This window comes from Theobroma cacao, chromosome 6 (assembly GCF_000208745.1).
Source record: "Theobroma cacao cultivar B97-61/B2 chromosome 6, Criollo_cocoa_genome_V2, whole genome shotgun sequence".
Lineage (NCBI taxonomy): Eukaryota > Viridiplantae > Streptophyta > Magnoliopsida > Malvales > Malvaceae > Theobroma > Theobroma cacao.
This window is the reverse complement of record NC_030855.1, coordinates 23,310,604-23,335,478: the sequence shown is the minus strand read 5'-3', so window position 1 is coordinate 23,335,478 and position 24,875 is coordinate 23,310,604. Positions and strand designations below refer to the sequence as shown.

General features: G+C 36.6%; 4 protein-coding genes across 7 annotated transcripts; 2 read left to right on the top strand and 2 right to left on the bottom strand.

The window, feature by feature from the left end:
- Positions 413–5,189, bottom strand: LOC18596748 (glutamate receptor 2.7). Its single transcript, XM_018123599.1, has 5 exons — positions 4,676–5,189; positions 3,281–4,572; positions 2,250–2,556; positions 1,546–1,943; positions 413–1,171 (listed from the first exon to the last, which is right to left on the bottom strand). Exons 1-5 carry the CDS (start codon positions 4,995–4,997, stop codon positions 674–676), a joined length of 2,817 nt encoding a protein of 938 aa, XP_017979088.1. The 5' UTR covers positions 4,998–5,189; the 3' UTR covers positions 413–673.
- On the bottom strand, positions 7,523–11,592 carry LOC18596747 (glutamate receptor 2.7). Its single transcript, XM_018122703.1, has 5 exons — positions 11,252–11,592; positions 9,877–11,156; positions 8,936–9,239; positions 8,363–8,760; positions 7,523–8,246 (listed from the first exon to the last, which is right to left on the bottom strand). Exons 1-5 carry the CDS (start codon positions 11,565–11,567, stop codon positions 7,818–7,820), a joined length of 2,727 nt encoding a protein of 908 aa, XP_017978192.1. The 5' UTR covers positions 11,568–11,592; the 3' UTR covers positions 7,523–7,817.
- Positions 12,470–20,792, top strand: LOC18596746 (probable pre-mRNA-splicing factor ATP-dependent RNA helicase DEAH9). 4 transcript variants are annotated; one of them, XM_007025404.2, is made up of 23 exons: positions 12,470–12,604; positions 12,714–12,858; positions 13,037–13,111; positions 13,267–13,356; positions 13,469–13,548; positions 13,930–13,999; positions 14,127–14,212; positions 14,405–14,474; positions 14,656–14,751; positions 15,219–15,324; positions 15,766–15,812; positions 15,906–15,989; positions 16,094–16,147; positions 16,683–16,783; positions 16,869–16,959; positions 17,209–17,373; positions 17,602–17,691; positions 17,960–18,031; positions 18,365–18,463; positions 18,675–18,761; positions 19,424–19,477; positions 19,609–19,688; positions 20,327–20,792. In XM_007025404.2, exons 1-23 carry the CDS (start codon positions 12,501–12,503, stop codon positions 20,472–20,474), a joined length of 2,094 nt encoding a protein of 697 aa, XP_007025466.2. In that variant the 5' UTR covers positions 12,470–12,500; the 3' UTR covers positions 20,475–20,792. The 4 variants fall into 4 exon arrangements, with proteins under 4 accessions (XP_007025466.2, XP_007025470.2, XP_017979400.1 ...); XM_007025408.2 differs by lacking the exon at positions 17,602–17,691; XM_018123911.1 differs by lacking the exon at positions 17,960–18,031.
- Positions 21,261–24,865, top strand: LOC18596745. The gene is made up of 7 exons (XM_007025403.2): positions 21,261–21,891; positions 22,714–22,941; positions 23,041–23,222; positions 23,332–23,453; positions 23,547–23,802; positions 23,890–24,198; positions 24,319–24,865. Exons 1-7 carry the CDS (start codon positions 21,513–21,515, stop codon positions 24,565–24,567), a joined length of 1,725 nt encoding a protein of 574 aa, XP_007025465.2. The 5' UTR covers positions 21,261–21,512; the 3' UTR covers positions 24,568–24,865.

Here is a 24,875-nt window from a genome sequence, read left to right as displayed (position 1 = left end):
GACGCTTCGAAAAAGCAGTTGCCGAATGCCCATGGTTCTACCGCGTGAGAAAGGCTTCTTTTTTTTTTGGCTACCTATCCATGGAGGATAGGATAACCGCGTGAGTAAGTTTGGGTCTTGGACATGTAAATGTATTTCCTTTGATTGATTTAGAAGTCTTTTGTCTGCTACACTTTCTGCTGACTTTCCAAGGCACACGGCTTTCCATTGTTTCTTGACTTCTTCACCCCTTTTTCGTTGATTATATAACTAGTCTTAATCCGGTTACCAAGCGGTTCCTTGATCAGCAATTGATTTCTAGATTCGGAGACTAAACTGAATAAACCAGATTAAAATATCCATCATTCCGTGTCAATTTTCGATTGCAGTTTTCATTTCCGTTTAAGCATCGTCTAGAGCATTAGAATAATAATCAAAAGGAAAAGAAGACTAATTCCTATAAAGTTTTAAGCTGAAAATAGTTACATTCTAATTTGTTCAGGGTGAAGTAAAGATGGCTACCAAAGTATTTTCATCCTCAATACCCATCAATGGTAAGTTAATATAAATCTTCCAAGAGATAGATTGACGCGCGGTATACATTTACATTACAACTGGATTGAACATGAACAGATGATAGTTATCAATAAATCCCAGTTGCCATTTAAGATATAGAGCTTGCAATCCAAGAATCCTACATCATTTCAATCTCAGCTTTTTCTTGAGATGTCACCTCGAGATTCTCCATGTTCGTGTCAGTTGGACTCTCATAATCCCACCTTCGAGAGTTCCATTCGTTGATATCTGGTGCTAGAGGCGCTGGTGAAGCTTCCCCTTGAATACAAACCTCTCCATGATAAAGATATCTGGCAACTCTAATTGCCCTAATCCAGACACTCTCATCGACTAGAGATAAGTTACCGGCATGATCCTCTTGGCTGCCATATTTCCTTAGTAAGTGGGCGAGGAAGAGTAGAAAACAAAAGGTGGATGTGGCCCCAGATATAAGGTAAAGACCCCAGAAACTGTGGAGGCTCAAGCTGTCGGTTCTACTGTCGTCGGTTACATCGGCTGAACACACTAGTGAAGGAGCAAACCACTTTTCTTCCAATTTCTTCAGAGTTCCATCTTCAGATAATTTTAAAATGGCTCTTGAAAAATCAGCGGCCATCGGAGAACCTTTCTGAAATACCTGCATAGAAGTTGTAGAAGTTTTTCATTTTGCCAATTTTGTAGAAAAGATATGTTGGTAAACTAGCAACACTAAAGAATGTATATTCAGGAAAGAAGAAAAATATTGAATGAGTTTATAGGCAGATTCGGAGTAAGAAACTATATATATTGTTTCTTTAGTCTGTACCAACCCAGGTGGAGTTCCAAGTTTCAAAGCAAATATGCATATATAGGCACCTTCAGAGTTCAGTAGTATTACCAAGTGCACCAAAAGTAGAGGTATAGAGATTCTTTCCAGGAAAAGTATTGTTCTTTCTTTTTCAGCTTTTCCTAAAGTAATTCCTGATAGAAAATTTAAGATTATGCATTAATTAGTACTAGTAATATACTTACGAAGCCTAATCCACCAAATCTGAACGTAGGTGTGGTGGTGGTAAATTGCTTGCAGTATTCACTGAGGAAAACTTTCCCATACGGAAGTTCAAGAAAGGCGGCAGCTATGTGGCTGCTCTTGAATTCCCCTTCATAACTGTATTCACCGCTGACATTTTCGATATTATTACTTCTAAACTCAAGGACCTCCTCCAAGTAGGTCCTTACAAATGAATCACCATCACAGCCTATTTTCATGTTGGCCCTCTTTAGCGATTCAATATCTGTAATATTTGGTACCAATCGCTGCACGGTGAGCATTGAAGTTAGGCTAGCAGTGTAGCTTGAGTTTAAGATCAGCACAACAAAGAGCCATATTACAACCACCACTCGAGTGAGGTTACTGTTAATTTTCTCCCCTGCATGAGTCAAACAATACAATGGAAATAATGAATGGTTTTAGCCTCACAAATAAAAAAGCTTAATTCCATCCACAAACAATGGAAATTTGTTTTTGAATTTAATGCCATATTTTTCTGTCACCTATCGATCGGAGAAGAGCTTTCCATACGTCAATGTGCTGTTTTGCCAGCTAACAAATTACGTCTTTACGTACCGATTAAGGTTGGATTTTAATGCATGTCTACATCAGACTGTCAGTCGTTCATTTATGTTCAGAAAAGTTTGAAAAGTAAGAGTGTTCTTGGTTTGACATTGAAACTTACTGTGGGCAAAGAAAAGGGAGGAGAAAGTGAACCAAAGTGCCGTGCCAAGCTGATTGTTCCACGGACCTCGGAATTCAGGATTGGACTGGTGCTCCAAGAACCAAACTATGAGCATTGTGTAGATTAAGATGCAACCAGTCACCAACCACATTTCCGTGGTGAAAGGCTTCAGGAAAATCCATGCTGAGCCCTCGGGCTTCGCCGGTACGATCATGGACAGCCCTGACTCTGCATATGGCTGAGTAAATTCCACGTACTTTGTTCTTGTAGCTAGTATAGTTATGTCCCCAACCGCTGCATCATAAGTCTTCCATTGATTTTGGTACACAAGACAAACAAACAAAAAACATCTTATCAAGACAAAATTATAGAAATAAGAAAACAAAACAAGAATCCGTAAATCATTTGATCTTCTCGGTCATCATCTTAGGTTTTCTTCACATCACTGTCGAAGTGTCTAGAGGATTAAGTCAAAATCAGACAACTTATCTACGAACTTTCATAGAAGTAAACCATTTTTTTTAGAAGTATAATTGAATTATAAATAATTCAGCGAAAAACAGATCAAGGAATTTAAAATAAGAATAAGAAGTTTCGGGGTGTTGTATCCAACGTAGGAGATCAGCTCGAAGTGAATAATCTTTGCCTTGATTTTTTTTTCTTTCCTGACGCGGTGATACTGACATTATTGGCTTTCGTTAGAAGGGCTTGCTTTCACAGTTCCATGAATGAAACCTCTAATTATTCATTAATTCAGAAATTGTTTAATACAACAAGTTAACATCAAATTAATGGTTGTTTGATTATAAAGAGTAGTTATCAGAAAGATACCGACCATAGAAAAGATATGCCATTAACTCTTGCAACTATAAGAAAAGCTGGGCAGGGGTTAAAATCTGAAGTATGAGACAGCTTGGAAGTATGGGCAAATTATATGAAGCTTTTCTTTCCGCATAGATTATTCATCACAAGAATCAAGATTCTTAACAAAACATTGATAAATAATCAATTGAGAGAGAAAGGGATATTACCTTGTTGTAGACTTTGTGAACAAGTTCATCATATGTGCCATTGTGGGGATCAAATTTATAGGGTAGAGCATACTCCAGAACCCCAAGAATTTCATAGAAAAGTTTAATGCAGAAACCATCATAATGCTTCTCGCCTGGATACTTACCATCTTCAACCTTTACAAATTTCTCAAATGAGGTTCTAGCCGGGACTCCAATAATCATTGGCTTCATATTTGTGGGCATTGCCCATCCTTTTGGAACTAGCTTTAGGTCAGCAGGCCAAGTGACTCTACCAGCCAAGTCTACAGATATATCACCAAGATAACCAGTTTCATTGTTCTTTTCATAGTTCTTTGACAACCCAATCTCTGGCAACCAGAAGTCCAACTCTTTATATTTTTTTCCAACCACGTTTACAATCCTTAGTATAGGATCATGTGACGGCTTGCGTTCTTCAAAACGAATTTCACCACTTAAACCAGTAGAATTGCTTGAAAAAATATTTTCCAACAATGTTTTCGGACTGTTGTCATCAATTTTCATTCTCTCCATGGCCTGTGTGATGATTCCAATGCTATCATATGCTCGTAAGGCGTTAATACCTGGTTGAAAGTTATCTTCTTCTGGATATTCATTTCTGAAACTTTTCCGGAACTGGGGATAAAATTTTTTGTAAAGACTACTATCCTCAGAATAGTAGGTCTTGATTCCTAAAGTACCTTCCATAGAGGAAATCACGGAACTGCTAAAAGAGTCGAGGTAACTCGAGATGGTATCTGTAACTATCCAAGCTGAGTGTCTTCCTAAAATTCCAATCTTCTTGGCGTTATCAAACAAATGTATTGTCATTGATAAGGATGACTGAAGAACAATAAAAACCCGAGATTGTATGTTCAGTAGCTTCATCAACCCCTCTTGCACAACTTTGTTTGGATTAGACAGAGAAGAATATGGTGGAAGAACCAATCGGTAGTCAATCTCTGAACCGACATCTTGAAGAGCCTCAGATAAAAGAGCTAACTTCCCAGAATCACCACCAAAGGCATCGTCTTCATAAATTACTATAACCCTTTTCCAGTTGAATGAACTAATGATAGCTGCAATACATTTCATTTGCTCAGAATCACCGCTAGCCATTCTTACCAAGAAGGGCCAGCGAGAGGCTGCTAATGGTGGTGTGACGGCTGGCGCTGCAAAAGAAAGAACCGGAACTTGAGCTCGGCTTCCGATGTCAGCAACCAGAGCTGCTTCTTCCCATGTCTCCATGCCAATGATCACTTTAACTTCTTTTTCTTTAATCAACTTCTGAGCTGCAATCAAATTTAGTATACTAGTATTAGTAAATACCCCATTAATATATGATGATTCCGACTAACACAAAGGAAGCAGAATCGAGATAAAAAGATGACTAACCAGCAGTAGCAGCTACGAGGGGATCTCTTCGAGAGTCCTGAATATGGAGGGAGAGTTTGTGATTGTTTGAATCATTGTCGTTGAAACTTTGAACAGCAATTTCCAAGGCTGTTTTCTCTTCTCTTCCAATGCGCGAATCAACGTCGATGATTGCACCGATGTTAGTAACTTTGTCATCCTTCGTGGTCTCTTCTCCATAGGAGAAAACGAGAAGGAGAGAGATGAACACAGAAAAGAAAAGCCAAAGCTTCGAAACTCTATTGGCAAAAATGATACAGCTAGGTTTTTGGGCTTCGACATCATAGCAAAAAGTCTTGTTCATGTTGTTAAAGAACACGTAAAACGTATACGAAATCGCAACTAATGAAAGAAAAGGTTTGTTAATTGGGTATGATACATGTTCAGACCGTCTGAACTCTCAAAGCCTTGAGACTGTTCAAAAGCAGAAACTGTAAAAGCTCTGGGCGAAAATTTTTTGGCCTAATCTTGGACTTGGTCTGCAAGGAAAAGTCAACTATGAGTCTATGACCACTGGTTTTCCTGTTAACAGAAAGCTGGAAAACTGATAAATAATTCATGGTGCAATAGTTGACACCGTAACAGGTTGAGGCTCGGCCTTCAGGTCTATCAAAAAGTACGATTACACAATAAATATGAGAACGTGAGAACTACGACCAAAGAATCATTACTTTCAATTTAGGAAAAATCAACCTATTTATCTACCTTGAGTCACCACCGAAGATAACTTAATACACTTGTTTGTTTGTCCTAAACCACTGAAGAAAACTTGTTATTTCTTGTTATAGTAATAATTTTCTCTTTAGTCTTGTGTCAGATTTTTCAAGTGGTACTGAGATCCCTGCACATGCTTCCTTCTCTTGGGAGGTTGACACAGCTTCAAATAAATGGCTTAAAACCCAAGCTAAGGCTTTAGAACTAAAGAATGAGTTTATTAAATAAATAAAAAACGAAATTTCCTTTCGTAAAAGTAATCTTGAGAGATACAGGGAAGCTATTAACAAATAAAAAGAATGATTTTGTTTTTGTTAGTACAACAAACAGTCATGACTAGTCTATATGCTTTATAATTGAATAAAACAAATGAAATTACGTTACAGCCAGGTAACATTCAATAGTTGGAAGAAGTCTTGATCTGAGCCTAAGCCTTTTCTCCCCTTCCGTCGTCTTAAGCACCTGGAATGTACAGCATTTCAACTTCACCTACAGCGGAGGCTTCCTCGTGATTCTCTGCTGTGTCAGGACTTGAGTATTTCCATCTTGAGGAGCTCCTTCCAACTACATCTGGCGATCGAGGCAAAGTTGCGGCTCTCGCAAGATTAATTTCTTGTCCTTGATATATAAATCTTGCAAGCCTAACTGCCTTATTCCAGGCACTATTATTTCTTGGACTAGTATTGCTTCTGTATTTTTCTTGCTGGAGCCAATAATTCTTCATTAACTGGATTATGAATAGGAAGAAACAAATGGTAGATGTGACACCAGAGATTAGGTAGAGACCCCAGAAGCTATGGAGCTTGGGCCAGCCAAGCTGTGCCAAACTTCGGTTGAATAAGCAAACTTAATTTCTTCCATAGCTTTTAGGATTCCACCTTCATTTAGATTTAGTATAGCCTTTGAAATATCAGTAGCTATTGGAGAGCCTTTCTTGAATACCTTCAATGACAGCAAAAACAAGTTTCATCTTAATCCACTTTCCTAGCATGGATGAAATTTTGGAAAATGGCATAAAATGTTAGAATCTAGAAGGAAGAACAATGCTGAATAAGTTTATAGGTTAATTAGTAGGTGTAATAAGTTATATTGTTGATTGTTCCTTTTCTCTGTATCATTTATATTGCAGCAAAATGGAGAGTCCAAATTCACATCATCTATGCGGGACATTATTCTAAGGAAATATGAAAACATGAGCTTCTTTATTAGACTTTCAAGCCTTTAGAGATTCTTTCCATGGAAATTCTCTTTTTTTTTTTCCTTTTATAAAATGAAGTTCTAGTTATATACTCGCAAAGCCAAGTCCTCCGAAGCTGTAGATGGGAGTGGTAGCAATAAACTGTTTCCGGTATTGACTGAGGAAAACTTTCCCATCTTGAAGTTCAAGAACGGCAGCTGCTCTGTTGTTTTTTATATCTGAATTATAACTGAACATATAGATGCTCAGACATTGTAGATTACAAAAGGATTGCAGGAAAATGAATAGCATGGTTCCGCGTAGTTTCCTGCCATGGATTTGTCTTCAAGGAAAAGTCAACTACAATAAGGTAGAAACTTAAGTTTTCTTGATTCTTGAATATACAATATAACAGAAGCTGACCAAATGTGGTTTGAGCTTGGCTCTTTATTCTACATTTAATTGGACAAAATATTAAGACCAAAAAAATTACAAGAATAGTTGAAAAAACATTACCAAATTATCTTTCCTTTGTGCCTCCAAAAAGAATTCATCTGTCTTATGACTTCTAGGCCTTAGAATATTGCAGCATTTATATAAGTTATTATATGCTCATAGCTATTTTCCTTACACGCCAGTCTGAATTGTTAAGGTTGCACATTCTCGGATGCAGCTGAACCTTCTAGCTTCTAACTTCTAACTTGAATTTGTACACTAATCCTCTGTTTAACTTCCTCATAGAATGGAAAGGAGTAGGGTCATTGGATGCTGCATACAACTAACAAATCATCTTTTACAGAACTCAAACCCTCTTTCTTTCTTTGGTATTAGAGCTGCAATGCTAATTCGAAATGGTGAATTTGCAATATAGACAATGATGGGGCATTTAACCATGATACAGGCTTTGCCAAATCTGGTAAAAGTTAGGGGAGGCTATATGCTCAGGCCATTCATGATTTATGAATGGTTTTGGATAAGTCATTGATCTTGAAATTATTTACAAGATAGCCCTACTGTATATGTAACATTACAATTTACGAGTGCCCAATATTTGTCAATTAAATAAAACAATAGCTAGATGTTATGCAGCAGCTATGATGAAAATAAAAGCAGTCGATCTTGATCAGCATAAGTTTCTCCCTCTTCCTAATCTTTTTCAGTGACAGCTTCATGGCATTTCAATCTTATCAGCTAGTGAGGAGGCTGGAAGATCCTCCTGGGTGTCAGAATGGGTCACATATTCCACTTCAATGAGCGCCGTTGATCTAAAGCCTGTGCTCGACTAGAAGTTGAAGCGCTTCTGAAACTTCTTGGAAGATTAACTTCGCCTTTGTAGAAGTACTTTGCAAGTCCAACCGTCATGTTCGAAGTACCATTTCTTCCTGGAGAAACATTACCTCTGAATGCTTCTTGTTGATGCCGGAAATTCTTTAGCAGCTTAAGTAAGAACAGTAGAAAGCAAAGAGTTGAAGTGGCGGCAGATATAGCATAGATACCCCAAAAGCTGTGGAGGCTCAAACTTTCAATTTTAGTGTTTGCTGCATTACACTCAGCAGAGGGAGGAAACCAGTATTTTTCCAATGATGTTAAATTTCCTTTCTCTGATAGCTTCAGAATGGCTCTAGAAAAATCAGCAGCTATGGGAGAGCCTTTTTGGAACGCCTGCAAACAATGCAAGAAGTTGTTTTCAGCTTTCATTTTAGAGTAGAAATGACTCTCAATCATTAAAGATAAAAGTGCTGATATTTCAGGGCATTCAAGCTGTAACTAGTACTTACAAAGCCAAAACCTCCAAATCTATAGGTTGGTGAAATCGATGCGTATCCCTTGCAGTACTTATTTAGGAAAACCTTTTCATATGGTGCTTCAAGAAAGGCTGCATCTATCCGGTTCTTTCTGAATTCGTCGACATAACTGGATTCGCTACTGTTAAAGATATGTATTTGTTCTTCTTTGAAACTAAGCACAGTCTTCAGGTAAGTATTGACAAAGGAATCATTATCGCAACCAACATTTAAGCCTCTCTCTCTCACTGATTGGATATCTAGATTTGATTCCAGCTCTTTGACAGTGAGCAGTGAAGACAGACTAGCAGTGTAGCTTGAGGTCAATATAAATACAAGAAATAGCCACACTAAGACCACCACCTTAGTGAAGTTGCTATATATTCTTTCCCCTGCATTAACCATGGGCATATATTTCAGGTCACCTAATATATCAGGAGGATATTTTGAACAAAACCGCCTGAAAAACTTCAGCCAGATGATCCCAATCAAGGAGGACCACTGACCTTAAACGGTATTAGAATAAAAATTGCTAGTTAGATCGTTCATTTTTCGACTGATACTTACTGTGAGCAAAGAAGAGAGAAGAAAAAGTGAACCAAAGTGCAGTGCCGATCTCATTCTTCAGTCCCCCTCTAAATTCTGGGTTTGAGCTATGCTCCAAGAACCAAACTATGAACATTGTGTAGATGAACAAGGCACCGGTCGCCACCCACATTTCCAACGTGAAAGGCTTCATGAACATCCATTCTGAATCGGACTTAGTTGGAGCTATCATTGACAACCCTGATTCAACAAAAGGCTGAGTAAACTCCACGTACTCCATCCTTTCAGCTAGTATTGTTATATCACCAACAGCAGCATCGTAAGTCTTCCATTAATTTAGACATGCAGGACCAGCAAAGTAATTTTTATCAGAAACAAATAATTGAGCGAAAGAACGAATTAAACCAAGAAATAGGAACCTTTTATGAATGTTCTTAATTTTTACTGATACAATCAGTCTATCTTTGCCCTTCCAAGGACTTCTTTCAAGTGGACCAAGTCAAAAACTGTAGAATAGTTGGCAGCGAATAACTTAAAAACATGAAGGAGAAAGAAGTTTCAAGTGTGTGACAAACCAAAAGTAGAGGAATTCTATACGTTATTTCTTCCTAGTTTGAGTGTTTCCCGCTACCCTCGGCCATTAGAAATTCTGACTCTCTACTGCAATGTGTTTTAATGAAGTCCCTGCTCTAAAACTTGGATGAAAAACAAATCAATTACATATAGAGGGAAGTTATTTCAAAAGCTACCCAGCTTCGCTCGATGAAAAACAAATGTCATCCACTACAAAACTTGGATCAGAAATGAAAATATAGATGGTCTTGTTAGTGAAACTCTGGTAGCTCTATTCACAAATTTTATGCGCAAATCATACAGATATATAGCAAACCGTTATTGATTAATATGCAATATTTGTTGAACTATGAAGACCATTAATCGAAAGGCTAAGACAGAGTCATTACCTTGTTTGAGACAGCAAAAATGAGATCGTCATAGGAGTCACGGTGGGGGAAAAATTCATATGATAGATTATAATCCAGACTCCTCAGCACCATTTCGAAAAGATCAATACAGAAACCGGTAGGTGTCTCACCCTGAAACTCCACAAACTCTTCAAATGAGGTTCTTCTGGGAACTCCGATTTTCATCGGTTTGTCAGCTGTAGGCATTGCCCATCCTTTTGGATCTTCAAGTGAGTCCCCTGGCCAAATCACTATCCCAGCCAAAGCTTTTACAGTTTCACCATCATTGGCGCCACTATTTTCTCCTCCACTGGGAGTCTTTGAGAATCCAGATTTCGGCAACCAATAGTCAATCTCCTTGTATTTCTTTCCAACCACATTTACAATCCTTAAGCTTTGAGTTTGGTTCAGGTTCCCTGCTTTAAAGCGTATTTTACCACTTAAACCATTGAAATTGCTAGATAAGATATTCCGTAACAACAATTTTTGACTGCTGTGGTTGCTACTCGTTCTTTTTATGGCTAATTCAATGGCTTTAATGCTATCATAAGCTCTAAGAGCATGAATTCCGGGCTTAAACTCATTTTCCTCCGGATATTTAGATAGGAAAACTTCCCTAAATTGAGCATAAAATTTTAAATAAGACGAACTTTCTTCAGAATAGTTGGCTTTAATTCCTAATGACCCTTCCATAGAGAAAATAACAGAATGGTTGAATGAGTCCAGGTAGCTGGTAATGGTATCTGAAAGTATCCAAGCTGTGTTCCTCCCTACAAGTTCCATTTCCTTAGCTTGTCTGAACAAATGAATCGTCATAGGTGATGACAACTTGAGAAGAATGAAAACCCGAGATTGTATTTCTGTTCTTAGCTTCCTTAACTTTTCTTGAATGAACCTTTTTGGATCAGATAATGATGAAAATGGTGGTAGAACCAAGCTATGCTCAATCTGGGAACCAACTTTCCGTAGCTTTTCTGATAGAAGGGCTAAGTTTCCTGAATCACCACCATACGTATCATCTTCATAGATGGCTACGACTCTTCGCCAGTTGTAGGCCCGAACAAGAGCTGAAATGCATCTCATTTGTTCAAGACCATTGCTAGCAATTCTTATCAAGAAAGGCCAACGAGTTGCTGCTAATGGTGGTGTTATCGCAGGCGCTACAAACGAAAGAACGGGAACTTGAGCGCGAGTTCCAACATCGGCAACCAAAGCTGCCTTCTCCCATGAGTCCATGCCAACAATTACTTTAACCTTTTTTTCCTTAATCAGTTCTTCAGCTGCAATAGAAATACATTAATAATTACCTCAGGCTCTAAGCCTCCAACACTATAAAACAAAAGGAAGAATAGGCAATAAAAAAAATATAACAAACCAGCCAAAGCTGCTTTAAAGGTTTCTCTTCCAAGGTCGTAGAAGTAAAGAGATAACTTGTGGTTTCTTGATTTACTGGTGTTGAAGTTTGCAACAGCAATTTCCAAGGCTGTTTTCTCTTCTTTTCCAATCCGGGTATTAGCGTCAATGATTGCACCAATTCTGATTTCTGTAACGCTTTCAATGTTGGCAGCTTGAGCTCCATGGAAGAGGACGAGAAGGAAACTGACGATGAGTAGAGGGAAGAGAAGGTAAGAAGTGGAGACTTTGTTAACTGAAATGAGAGGGAAAGGCCGTCGGGTTTTAACGGTTTGCATACTTTTTTCGTCCTTGCTATGCAATTCTCTCATCTGTGCTATCATAGCAAGAAAATATGACAGGAAAAATATTTATGTTTATGGTAGATAATGTAAAGAAATGGTGTAATTGCCAGGAATCTTGGCCTGTATACTTTTCTGTCTGACTAACAAAAGTCAGCAGCGTAGCCGCCATTCAAAGCAGGGCTTTTTGGCAAAAAACCGTTGGGACAATAGGCCTACAACGCGGATCTCTGCTGTGGAAGAATCAAAGGATACGGCTGAGCCAGAGTCTAACATCTCGGACGATGGTGATAGACTGATAGTTGGCTTGCGGGAAGAGGCCTGGGGAAGGATTACTTCTGTCTACAAATGTGGAAAGGAGGTAATGAATGAAATAGATTCTTCTCTTTGTTTGACCAGAAGGAAAAGTAACAGGGAAAAAAAAATCAATGATAAAATTGAATGAGTTTGATGTTTAAACCTTTTGTTTCTGGTTTCTTCACATTGTTGTGGAGATTGGTATTGAGAATTGAAATGTACAAGTTTTTACAGATTCCTCTCCCTTTTTTGTCAATCCTTTTTATTATGATTAATTTGTTTATCTTCTAACCATTTTAAAGAATATTATTCAAATTAATGGATTCTCTTACTACCATTAAAAACTTTAATTTGCTATTTAAATAATATAAATATTAAATTAATAAAATAAAAAAAAATTAGAAGACTAAAATGGCTGAAAAAACCTCAACAACTCAAGATATACTCCATCAGCCCAAAAGGGAACAGAGCCGATAAATCCACTTATCATAAGACCAAGCCCATAGATCAAAGCCTACGAGAGTAAGAGACCAAACCCAAAGCCCGTTGATAGCCGTTTAATAACAAAACAAAACGGACAAGCAAGAACGCTGATTCAACTTTCCTAGAATCAAGAAAACAGAGCTTGAAACGATGGCGCAGTTCTGGAAACCGGGAACCGAGAAGCCCCGCCTCCTCGACGACGAGGAAGGCGGCGTGCTTTTCTTGTCTTCTTCTTTCTCTTCCTCTTCTTCTGGGTATCTCTCTCTGTCTCCCTCTTTTCCTTCAATTTTTGTTCTTTCATTTTACTTTTTTTTTTTGTCTTTTCTCTTCCTCAAAAGAATTTGTTTTTTCCTTATGTTACAGATATGGGTACGCGAGCATTGAGAAGCAAAGGCAGAGGCTTCCAGTTTACAAGTATAGAACTTCTATTCTTTATTTGGTGGAGTCTCACGCTACTACCATTGTTGTTGGTGAAACGGGTAGTGGCAAAACCACTCAAATCCCGCAGGTTTTCTTTCTCGTTGCTTATATTCTATTGTTTTGTTTGGTTCTTGAATTGAAATGGAGAGAACTTAAAATAAAAATGCTTTAACTCCATACTCACATTTCTCTTTATGATCTTTGAAGTTTATTTTGCTATCTTTTTGGTTGCTGAGAATCTTGATTTGAGTATGCTTGTATTGCAGTATCTTAAAGAAGCAGGTTGGGCTGATGGTGGGCGTGTTATAGCTTGCACACAACCAAGACGACTAGCTGTCCAGGTAGCTTTGAATGTTACTACATCCTTTTACATTTTACTCTGCAGTTTGGATGCATATATGTCAGGACTGTTAGCATTTTACTATTTTCAATTTTTTTGTGCATGAAAATGTGTTAGTGTTTTTGCTGAATAATTGCCATTTTATCTGATGCACAGGCAGTTGCTTCAAGGGTAGCTGAGGAGATGGGCGTCAAAGTTGGAGAAGAAGTTGGCTACACAATTCGATTTGAAGATATCTCTAATCCAGTGAGTTATCTACTCCATCTTTGATCTCAAAGTTGTTATCTTATTAAATTGTGTTTTGCCTTTGTATTTTGGTCTCCTGGACGTTGAGAATTATTTCCTTTTGACAGTGCAGGATGCTACTAGGATTAAATTTCTCACAGATGGAGTCTTACTTAGAGAAATGATGGAGGATCCCCTTTTGACCAAGTACAGGTATTGGTTAAGATTGGAGAATTTTCCATATAGTGCAGCTAGTGCTTCTATTTTATGAATTATACTTTCTATCTCTCTTTAGCTTCATTCCTTTGTTCATTCTCCATATCAGGCTATGAGACTTCTATATTTATATATTTTATGATAAACTTATTAGCTATGTTATTGTTACTTGTTGGCTAGTTGTCATTGTTGTGCAAAATAAAATTATGTTCATTTGATCATTATTCATGCAAAGTCAGATAATCAAATTGGCAAACTAGAAATTTAATGGCATTCAGGTGTGCCTGTAGGTCCATCACAGTGTCATCATGGTGGATGTGGCTCTTTTTTTTTTTTTGGTAAGATAAAATAGAATAAAAGTATATATGACTTTGGCAGTGTCATTATGGTGGATGAGGCTCATGAAAGATCCATTTCAACAGACATTTTACTTGGTCTTCTGAAAAAGGTAATACTATTTATAATTGGTGACTGGTGTGTTGGTTGTGGTAGGAAAGACTAGGAAATTTGCAACTTCTTTTTTTCCATATAGGTCCTGTACTTTCTTAAATCTTTGCTAAACATTGAAAATTCAGATCCAAAAGCGTCGACCTGAGCTGCGCCTGGTTATATCTTCTGCTACAATCGAAGCAAAAGCAATGTCTGATTTCTTCCAGTCAAGGTTTCCTTCTAAGCATTTTAGTGAAGTATCTTTCCTATTGTTGAGAGTTTAGAATATTTCTAATTTCAAGCTATTTAATGGTTGTTTATTTTTTTATTAGTATTTATTTGTCGGTTTGGATTTCCAGTTAGTTGATAATGATCTGCAAGTTTCTGGGTTTGACCGTAACATCTTGCATTTGATGTAAACTAGTAAAAGGCGTCGAGTATCGGAAGGTGAGGAGCTTAGACCAAGGTTGGAGCCTGCGATCCTATCTGTTGAGGTATTCTCATTGCAGTACCACTCCCTTCTGCCACTTTTCAAACACATGCATGCACAAAACTTTTGTTTCTGAAGGCAACTTGTTTGTTTTTCTGATGGAAGTTATTCTTTAAGTGATGCTCCTTTTTCCCCATTCACTTTGGATTAATGAAATTAGGTTTTGTTTTCCACTCAATTTTCAGGGTAGAGGGTTTAATGTGCAAATTCATTATGTGGAGGACCCTGTTCAAGACTATGTTCAGGCTGCTGTTTCAACAGTGCTATTGATCCATGACCAGGTTTTTTGAAGATTGTAATAAATTCAAATTTTGGGTTTTATATGTATGCATATAAACTGTGACACTTCAATGATAAGCTTTTGATAGTTTCTTGAAGTATTTCTTTCATGCTAAATAATTGTATGTAAATGTTTATAAATGCTGACATGTAGATATGATAAATATTCTTTTCTTTTTCATAAATTGTTTAAGTACCATTTGTCTGAAAGGAGTTCATTAAAGATCTAATGTCTAGCCTTTCACTCTTTTAATGTTCTGCAATTGCTGTAAAAACTACCAACAAACTTTATAGTGCAAGAACTATAGATGTTTCAATAACTTTGTATTCTTTCCTGCGAAGGCTTTCTTCAACTCATTTATTATAATTTTTCCTCCCAAATACTTGTACAGACTGGTATTGTATAAGTCTTTTCATGAAAGATTAAATTCCACTAATTTTTCTTATCTATATTTTATCTTTTGCTTAGGAACCAGCAGGTGATATTTTAGTATTTCTTACTGGTCAAGATGATATTGATGTTGCTGTTAAGATGCTTACTGAAGAAGCTCGAAGCGATGGGAAGCATTCCTCAGGTTTAGTAGCATGGCATATCTTTGGACTTGTCATCATTAACTTATATCCATCAAAAGAAGTTGCAATAATTTTGTATTAGTTTATCTCTATATGCAGATTGTATTGGAGTTTTTATGCCTGTTCTTACATGAGTATGACTAGATGTATATGTGTTATGGTGCAAGTATGGTGGATAGCTAGATGCCTGGCACTATGGTGGATCTGTGACCTGTTTTTTAGTTGGTGTCACTTTTTTTGATGTATGCATGTTTAAATTACATTCTATTATTCAAATGGGTCAAACAAAACTCTAATGGAAAAGACCTAGCATTCCACACCACTTATATGTTCAGTGCCAACCTTGAGTGTAATCAATTGGAGGATGATTTCTTTAGCTTAATGCAAAATAAACATTCTGTTGGATTTTGTGGTTAATTGTTGAATTATATCCTTCATTTCAGGGTTGATTATTCTGCCTCTATACTCGGGACTTTCACGTGCAGAACAGGTTAGAGATAACTGCCAGTGTAATAAAGCGACTTCTGTAGAATTTACCTAATTACCTTTCTGGTTTTACAATCTTCCCTTTCTTTCTTTTCAGGATTTGGTGTTTTCTCCAACTCCTAAAGGTAAGAGAAAAGTAGTGATATCAACAAATATTGCAGAGACATCATTGACTTTAGAGGTAAGATATGTGCACTCTGGAGCTATTTATTAAACTTTAGTTTTCTAGTTTATAGTAAACAATTGTTGCATTCATGTCTACCCTTGTTTTCATGCTTGGTGCAGGGAATTGTCTATGTTGTTGACAGCGGGTTCTCGAAACAACGATTTTACAATCCGGTATCTTTGTTTCCACCCTTCTTGTTATGGTGAAACAGGTGTAGATTATAGGATTATTTATGTGAACTCTGTTTGATAATGGTGAAATGTTGCCTAAAGTTATTCATTCCTAAAATATATTACCACAAGATCTACTGAACTACAATCCAAATGATCATTCCTGGCATTATTTTCAGTGAATCTGAAAAATAATACATAAAATTATCTTTAGTTTTCTTTTTCCTGGAAAAATCGGTTAACAGTGGTGTTGATCACTTTGCGGTGGATTGTCTTGGATCATCTTGTGATAAAAGAAAATTGTGAAATTTTAAGCCTTTCCAGATTGGGTATATTAAAGCATGCAAGTAGTCTTAGTTTTGCATTATGTTATTCAGTTTATCACAATAGTCACCAGTTTATTTTAGTTCTTTTCTGATTCATATGACTATTTGTTCTACCTTTTCTAGAGGTTTTAATGGAAGCCTTATATCGTTAAATGGATTGCCTTTCCAGCCTTCTGTTTTAATTGTTAATCATATTATTCTTGTTGCTCCAGATCTCAGATATAGAAAATCTTGTAGTAGCACCAATATCCAAGGCTTCTGCTAGACAAAGGGCTGGAAGGGCCGGTAGACTTCGACCTGGGAAGTGTTACAGGTGTCTAATTATCTCATGAAGTTAAAATTCTTTCTTTAGATGAAATCATATTGTCTATGACTGAATTCTTTTGATTGGCCGCCAGACTTTATTCAGAAGAGTATTTTGTCAATGAAATGTCTGCTCAAGGAATCCCAGAGATTCAGAGGTCAAATCTTGTTTCCTGTGTGATTCAGGTAATCAGATTTGTTGCATGATTTCTCTGGATGTCATTTGGTACTACATCAAATTGTCAATGAAATGTCTCCTTATTGTTTGGTGCTAAAGTGCATATGTAACTTTAACTTTGGTGCTTCCTTCATGTCACATATTGACAATTGACTCTGATTTAATCTTTTGTAGTATTTAATAGTATTGTAGAATTATGCTCTGATTTAATCTTTTATGGTGTTCTAGATGCTAATCTCTGTATTCTGATCTTGCAGTTAAAAGCCTTAGGCATTGATAATATTCTGGGCTTTGATTGGCCAGCATCTCCATCTCCTGAATCAATGATCCGAGCACTTGAAGTACTTTATTCGCTTGGAGTCCTTGATGATGATGCCAAACTTACTTCACCGGTTGGGTTTCAAGTTGCAGAAATTCCACTGGTAAGTAAGCATATCCTATTTCACTTAAGACTTTAGGTTCATTCTTTTGTATGGTTTATTTTATTGATGTCTTCCTTACTTGTTACTGTTAGGAGAGATTCACAGCTAATAGAAATGGGGCCATGGTTAATTATATATTTTAAGTTTTTACTAATAATTCTTTATTCAGTTTTTGTTTTTTAATGTTGTTTTTCTTAGGTGCATGCTTCACTATGATATGTTTTGTAGGAACCAATGATCTCAAAAATGATTTTAGCTTCAAATGAGCTTGGGTGTTCAGAGGAAATCATTACTATTGCTGCTGTTCTCTCCATCCAGGCAAACTACCCCTGCTCTCTATTACACTTTATTCAAATGTTTTTGTTAGCTCAGATACCATTGTTGTGAAGACCAAGTTATCAATATTCCTGATTGAGCATTCTTCCCTTCCCTCTTCTCTTTAACTTTGCCTTTCCCTCAGCTTTTGAAAATATAAGGATGAAATAGTAAAGTTGTTGAATTTTTCTTTAAAAGCTTAAAATTAATGTCCCAACATGAAGAAAACGTTCCTGCTGAAGTTTAGTTGATATTTAGAATGTCTTTGCAGTCTATCTGGTTTTCTGGTAGGGGTGTGCAAAGGGAACTGGATGAGGCCAAATTGAGATTTGCTGCTGCTGAGGTGTTATATCTTTGATCTTCAGCTTCATATGATTTTATGTTTCCAAACCTGATTTACTTTTTCTCTATTCGTCAATGTATTACTACTTCTTATAGCTTACTCCAAGCTGCTTCAAGCTTTTTTGGGATCTTTTTGCTTTGTTTTTGGCTGCATTTCAAGTTTCATGTTTATCTCATCTAATTTTAGTTTTTATACTAGGAAATGGATCTAAAGTATGAACTACCTTAACTAGTTTTGCTGGATTTTCTTTCTAGATTACAAGTATGATTTGATATATTGTAATAGCTCAGTTATTAGTGTGCCGCACCTGTCTCACATCTTTGTCTTTTGCAGGGTGACCATGTTACTTTCCTGAATATTTACAAGGGATTTCTCCAGTCAGGCAAATCTTCACAGTGGTGTCATAGGAACTTCATTAACTATCATGCCATGGTGTGTATTTGTTTTTAAACATTTTTGAGAATTTAAGATACACTCCATTTCACTCTGATAGAGCTTGTCTTTTGTACAAAAATCCTGTATCTATAGATTTTACTTCTTTAAGATAGTTACTTTGCCACATCCCATACGTGAGTTATTTATGTTAAAATTTTATTAATTAATTTACAGGAAAAAAAAAGTAATGGTTTTAATTATTTTGCAGAAAAAAGTAATGGAAATCAGAGAACAACTCAAAAGAATAGCACTGAGGTTGGGCATTGTCTTGAAATCTTGTGAAAGAGATACGCAGGTAAATAAAGTGACTTACTGATTTAATCTTAAAAAAGAAACAGGGAAAAGAGAAGGTATGTTCTTGCTACCACTGTTTCCATTGGGAGAAGTTTGATATTTTTAGTCTTAAATAAAAAATTTATGTAAAGCTTGTAAATGTAAATGGTGTTTCTGCACCCGAGTTTTGTTTTATTGCTTATTCACTGATTGGTTAGGCATGCAACTTTTTGTGTATAACAACAAATTGCAATAGTCAAAAGTTCGAAAGGGAGGTAATTGAACAGATAATAAGACTTCCTTTGAATATATCATATGATGGATTTATTCATATTATCAGTTCCTTAGACCATCTTTTCCTTTCTTCTGAAAATCTTAATTGTCTGTTTCATGAGTTTACAACTATAGCTTTGGGAGCCTTTTTGGAGTACCCATAATAGGATTTTAACAATACTGATTCAATTATATAGATAGCTCTACTTTTTGATTTCTTGCAGTGACAAATGTTGAGAACTTAAAGAGTGGAAATTTTATGTGTATATAGTGGCACTTTCTATTGCCATTGTCATCTGTATAATTTAAATCAAGCCCACCTCATTCGTCTTGGCATTTCATGTCTCAAATAATCGTTTATCATATTTTTTTGAACAAGATGAATGATGCTCTCTAATGTACTTGTTGCAGTTAGTGAGAAAGGCAGTCACTGCTGGGTTTTTTGCTAATGCATGTCGTTTGGAGGTAATTTTAATCCCTAGACGGATGGTTACTTGTCTTTAAATAAATATCATTGTATTATTAGAAACTAAAATTTTTTTCCTTGGTACACTGTTGATATCTTAATTAAGTTTTGTTGCCTATCTTGTCACAAGGCCTTCAGTCATAGTGGGATGTACAAGACCATTAGGGGTTTCCAAGAAGTTTATATTCATCCATCATCTGTGTTGTTCAGGTTGGTATTGAGACTCGATTTGGTATAGAAGTGCTCATATTTTTATATGTGATTATTTTAGAAGCTCCTTGTTGCTGTGATTAGTCAGAGACATGCAAGTTCAAATTTAGTTAAAGATGATGGAAAAAGAATTTTCTTGTCTGCATAACTCAATATCAGATCCTGCAATATACTTGCTGCTAATTGAATTTTGTGCCTTCTTTGGTTGTGAAATAGTTGGTTGTATAAAAAAAATTCATGTACAACAATCCACAATCAACCCTAAGAGCTGCTTGCTAGGCATTAATCCATCTGATAGATTATCCTATCATTTTTTAAAACCAGAGCCCTCATTATCTGAAAACAACTTAATTAGTCACGGAAATTGATTTGGCAACAAGAAAACATGAGTAGCAGTTAGTATAAACTTACTTAAATAGCGTTTTATTAGAAAACATGAATCTTGGGTAATTTGGATTCCAAAAATGTGCAAATTTTACTATATTATCCTTGTTGAGTCAGATGGCTAGATTATGGTTTTTTAGCCCCCTCTTTTTTTTTCCTTTAAGGACTGAATTTTGTTAGAGCATACTTAATTTTGCTGCAAATATTTATGTTACAACTTGTCTCATTCTATACCTTGAATTTTTAACCTGCAGAGTCAATCCAAAGTGGGTTATATACCATTCTCTTGTCTCCACTGACCGGCAATACATGCGCAATGTCATCTCCATAGATCCTTCTTGGTTAACCGAAGCTGCACCACATTTTTATCAGCAGCAGCGGCTCAATCCCATTATCCACTGACTGCCTTTTAAACTGGTGGAGCGAGGCAGGTAGTCAATCAATGTGATAGTAACCCTTTTTTTCCCTAGAAGATTGTCACAGAATATGGATGATGATTACTTGTTTAATGTTTTGTTTTTTTATTATAGATTAATGAAGGGATTTCATCTTGATTAGTCTTCCTCCACTTCAAGTGATATCATTTTCACCTTAATGTATTTCTTTTGATTGGCAGCTCATCCATTTGAGCGTACCGAGGTTTTAACTATAAATCTTGAACGGACTAAAATATTCTATTTGCAATTTGAGAGAGTATATATCTTGATATTTGACCTTGCAGGAAGCTGCTGTGGTTGTGTTATGTTCATTTACATAGTCTTTCGGTCCTTCTATTTGTTGGATAACATTTTCTAATCTATGGAAGTAGTCAACAATGTTGAAGCCTTGGAGGATGCAAATCTCTTAATGAGGTTATCTTACTAAATTGAGGTTCCGTGTTCTGAATTTTCTCGCCTAAATTACAAAGTCTTGGATGCCTTGTTCTAGAAGAAAATTGCCTCTTGCAGAGAGTTCCGCTTTCAATGCCTCCAATCAATCCACCAAGCAACAACATTTGTGTATATATATATATATATATATATATATATATATATATCTATATATATATATATATATATCGTTAGTTGAATCGATTCAAAGCAGAGGTAGCTTCAAATAATATAATGTAAATCATGACATAATTATCTGTCAAGTTGCAGATGATCACATTGTTCGTTGTCGTCTTTTTCACCGGGTGATTTAATCGTTCATTTTCCGTCTATCATACGGTACATTTTGTATATATAACAAGGAATTGGTGGCACGTTTAAATTGCTGTACGTTTAGAGTCAAGGCAAGCTCTTGTGATAAGCCAGCCAGCCACAACCTTAATTTGACTTGATTTTCAAGAACCAGGGGAGGAGAGCTCCTGATAAGGAAACCACCCATCGCCTTAATTTCACCTGATTTTCAAAAACCAGGGGAGGAAATTTCGTTTTCTTTCCCAGAGGCTGCTTCTTCATGACAATGCTAAGATTCACAGTTGCCATTCTTGTACTGATCTTAACCATCAATTATGGAAGTGGTAGTCGTTCCATCAAAGAGAAATCCAGTCTTGTATCAGATGGGATGGATCAAACAAGCAAATCTTCTGTTCTTGAACTTGATCTTCCGATGACGACGACAGTGACCTGCGAGCCTATCTATGGCTTCCTACCTTGCACAACAACGCTGTGGGGGCAGCTGTTCCTGTTGGTGGTTTACGAGTATTTGCTATCCCTCTCAGAGGAGTTCATTTCGAGCGGCTCCAATCTTTTCTTTCAAATGTTTGGAACTGGTATTTTTGGTGCCAGTTTGTTCCACATTCTTGGCATAATCCCACAAGTTATGTTGGTTCTAGGTAAGCTTTCTCACATTTCAAACAAAATATTCTGTTTTCCATGGGTGCATACTATTTTTTCCTTGTGAATTTGCATCTAACTGCGCTGTTCATAGCTTTTTAGTCCAGCTTCTGATGCCAAGTTAACTGGGTAGTTTGATTAATCTTGAAAGTTTTGTTTAATCATATACTTACCATTTAACCTGGCTAGCATTTTAGCATAAAAGTCAACCCCTATAAACGGTGCCTCTTTTGTTAGTAATATCATGATACACATTAATGGAGGTGCATCGTTTTACTTTCAACCATTTGACTAGCCTTATAGCAAAAGCAACATGACAAAGTACTTGGAAAATGGCATGTCTAGGAGCTGACAAGATTAGTAGTATAAAGTATTCTCTCCTCTTGCAATCCAAAGACTAGGCTACAATTGACAGACTCTCGAGGCACGATCATTACTATATATAGATTAAAAAAAAGAAAAGAGAAGAAGACGAATCTGATAAGCAATCAATATTTATGTATATAATCCAATTAATCTAAGTTTACTTATATAATTTTCTTTGTCCTTGTCTAGCATGATCTCTAAATATTTTAAAGCAAATGTGAGCTATTAAAATACTAGATCATCACCTACTAGAACTCTTTTTCCCTTTGAAGATTTCAAAATTGTACAGCCCAAATATTATCTTTATTTCATTACAGATAATTTTTAATTTTGGTCTGATATACTTTTTGATGCATAAATTTTGTTTTCTTGTTTAACAAAAGAATTCATCAAACAAATAACCAATAATGTGAAAAATGGATCCTGAAAAATGTGATGCAATTTGGATTTCTCAGTTAGTGGAGCCTCAGCAAGTGGAGAAACCATCGAAGCAAGGGCAACAATAGGGATGGGCTTACTTGCAGGATCAGCAGTCCTGATGCTTACACTAGTTTGGGGTTCTGTCATCGCATTTGGCAGCTATGATCTTTCAGACACTTCTTCACCAAATTCATCAAATCCTGACAATGCAGATACTTCAATTTCATCCAATTCCAAGAACAAGAAACCCTTTAGTTTAACCGGTTTGTCACTTTTTTTTTGTGGGTACATTTTCTACTAGCACATAAGAACATCTCCAACTCAACAACAATTGATGGGTTGTGTTTTTCATTTCTGAGCAGGGTATGGTGTAAGAACTGATATTGAAACTAGGTACAGTGCAATAATTATGATCCTGTCTATGGTTCCATTTCTCATTCTTCAGCTTGCGAAAATTCTAAGTTCAGCTACCGCGGTACGAGTAGTTGTCCTCATTTCTCTCATCGTCACGCTTGCTTTGCTAGGCGGTTACTGCACCTATCAGGTAACATAAGGCATATGGGATAAAGAAATGCAATAATTTGCAATTCCAAATCAGAGTTGACTCAGTTTTCTGGCATCCAAAATGATTAAAAGTGAAAGGGATGGTACAGGTATTTGAGCCATGGATTCAGGACAGGAGACTTGAGTATTTGATGCGTAGATATATACAGAAGAACTTGTTACATAGACTTGTTTCAGCTAATGGAAGGGCGAATGAATTCGAAATAAAAAAGTAAGTCTTTTTCAATTTTGACATTTCCAGCTCCTAGATTTAATGCTGAATTTGGTGACAGAGTAAATAGGATTTACTCAAAAATGTCTGCAGGCTGTTTCTCAAGATTGACAAGAATAACAATTCCCGTATATCACCAGCTGAACTGAGAGCTTTTATACTTGGAATACAAATAGAAGAGGTTGGCTTGGATGAAGAAGATTTTGAGACAAAGGTCATGGAAGAGTTTGATTTCTCTGGTGATTCTGATATAAACGAAACAGAATTCGTTAGAGGAGTCTCAAATTGGCTTAACAAGGTAAATGATCAAGCCCAAGGAGAGAGGAGACTTTTTCACGTTAATGCAAAGGTATATACATAAATCAATCCATGGGGTGGGATTTTGCTTAAATGGTACAAAATTCATGCTCTTATGAACATTTGATTGCAAATGCAGAAAAACAATGAAGAGAAGCGAAGTTTGTTACCTGCAAAGAAACGGAGCAAAGCTAGAAAGGGTACTGATAACCCATGGTGGAATTACACCAAGGCCTTTTTCCTGATCACGCTGGGGACTGCTATTACGGTTTTGCTTGCAAATCCCCTTATGATAACACTCCAAGAATTCTCTACTTCTGCAAACATTCCCTCATTCTTGGTCTCATATGTGGTCATACCCTGGGCTTTGAGCTTCCGACTAGCATTCAGGGCCATTAGTTCAGCCAGACAGAAAACAGAAAATGCTGCCTCTCTAACATTTTCAGAGGTTCATTTCTCTCCCAAACTTATCTAATATGCCTTGTGTAATTTGAATGAATTTTGAAATTGGTCGATCCACTTCCAGTTTGGCATTGGTAACTAATAATTTAAAGGGATTCTTCTGCAGCTTTATGGTGCAGTGTTCATGAACAATGTGATGGGTTTGGTCATCTTCCTGTCTCTTGTATACATACGGAACATTCCATGGGGTGTGTCAGCGGAAGTTCTGGTTGTTCTACTTATTTGCACAGCGATGGGACTCTTTGCCACTTTCAGCACCAAAATCGAGCTTTGGACATGTATCCTAGTATATCTTCTGTACCCCATCTCCCTGCTGCTAATTTATGTTCTCACCAATGTTTTGGGATGGTCTTAGTCCAGCAAAGATTGGTCAAGGAACTGAATAGACAGAGTCGGGGCTCTTCGAAGTGTTTATCGTCAGGGGGAGAACTTATCCACTATAATCTCCTAGTCATAACATGGCTTCTATCTGTGATCAATTGGGACATGAATAGTTTAAACTCATAAATTATGTTTTCTACGGTATAGACAAAATTAAATTTATATTATTTAGTTTCCTTTTTAGTCTTTCTATTCAAGAAGGAAAAACATTGTAAATGTATGTGTAATTTTATTATAAATTTATCGTCAATCTATTATGAATCTATAGTAAATCTATGTCAA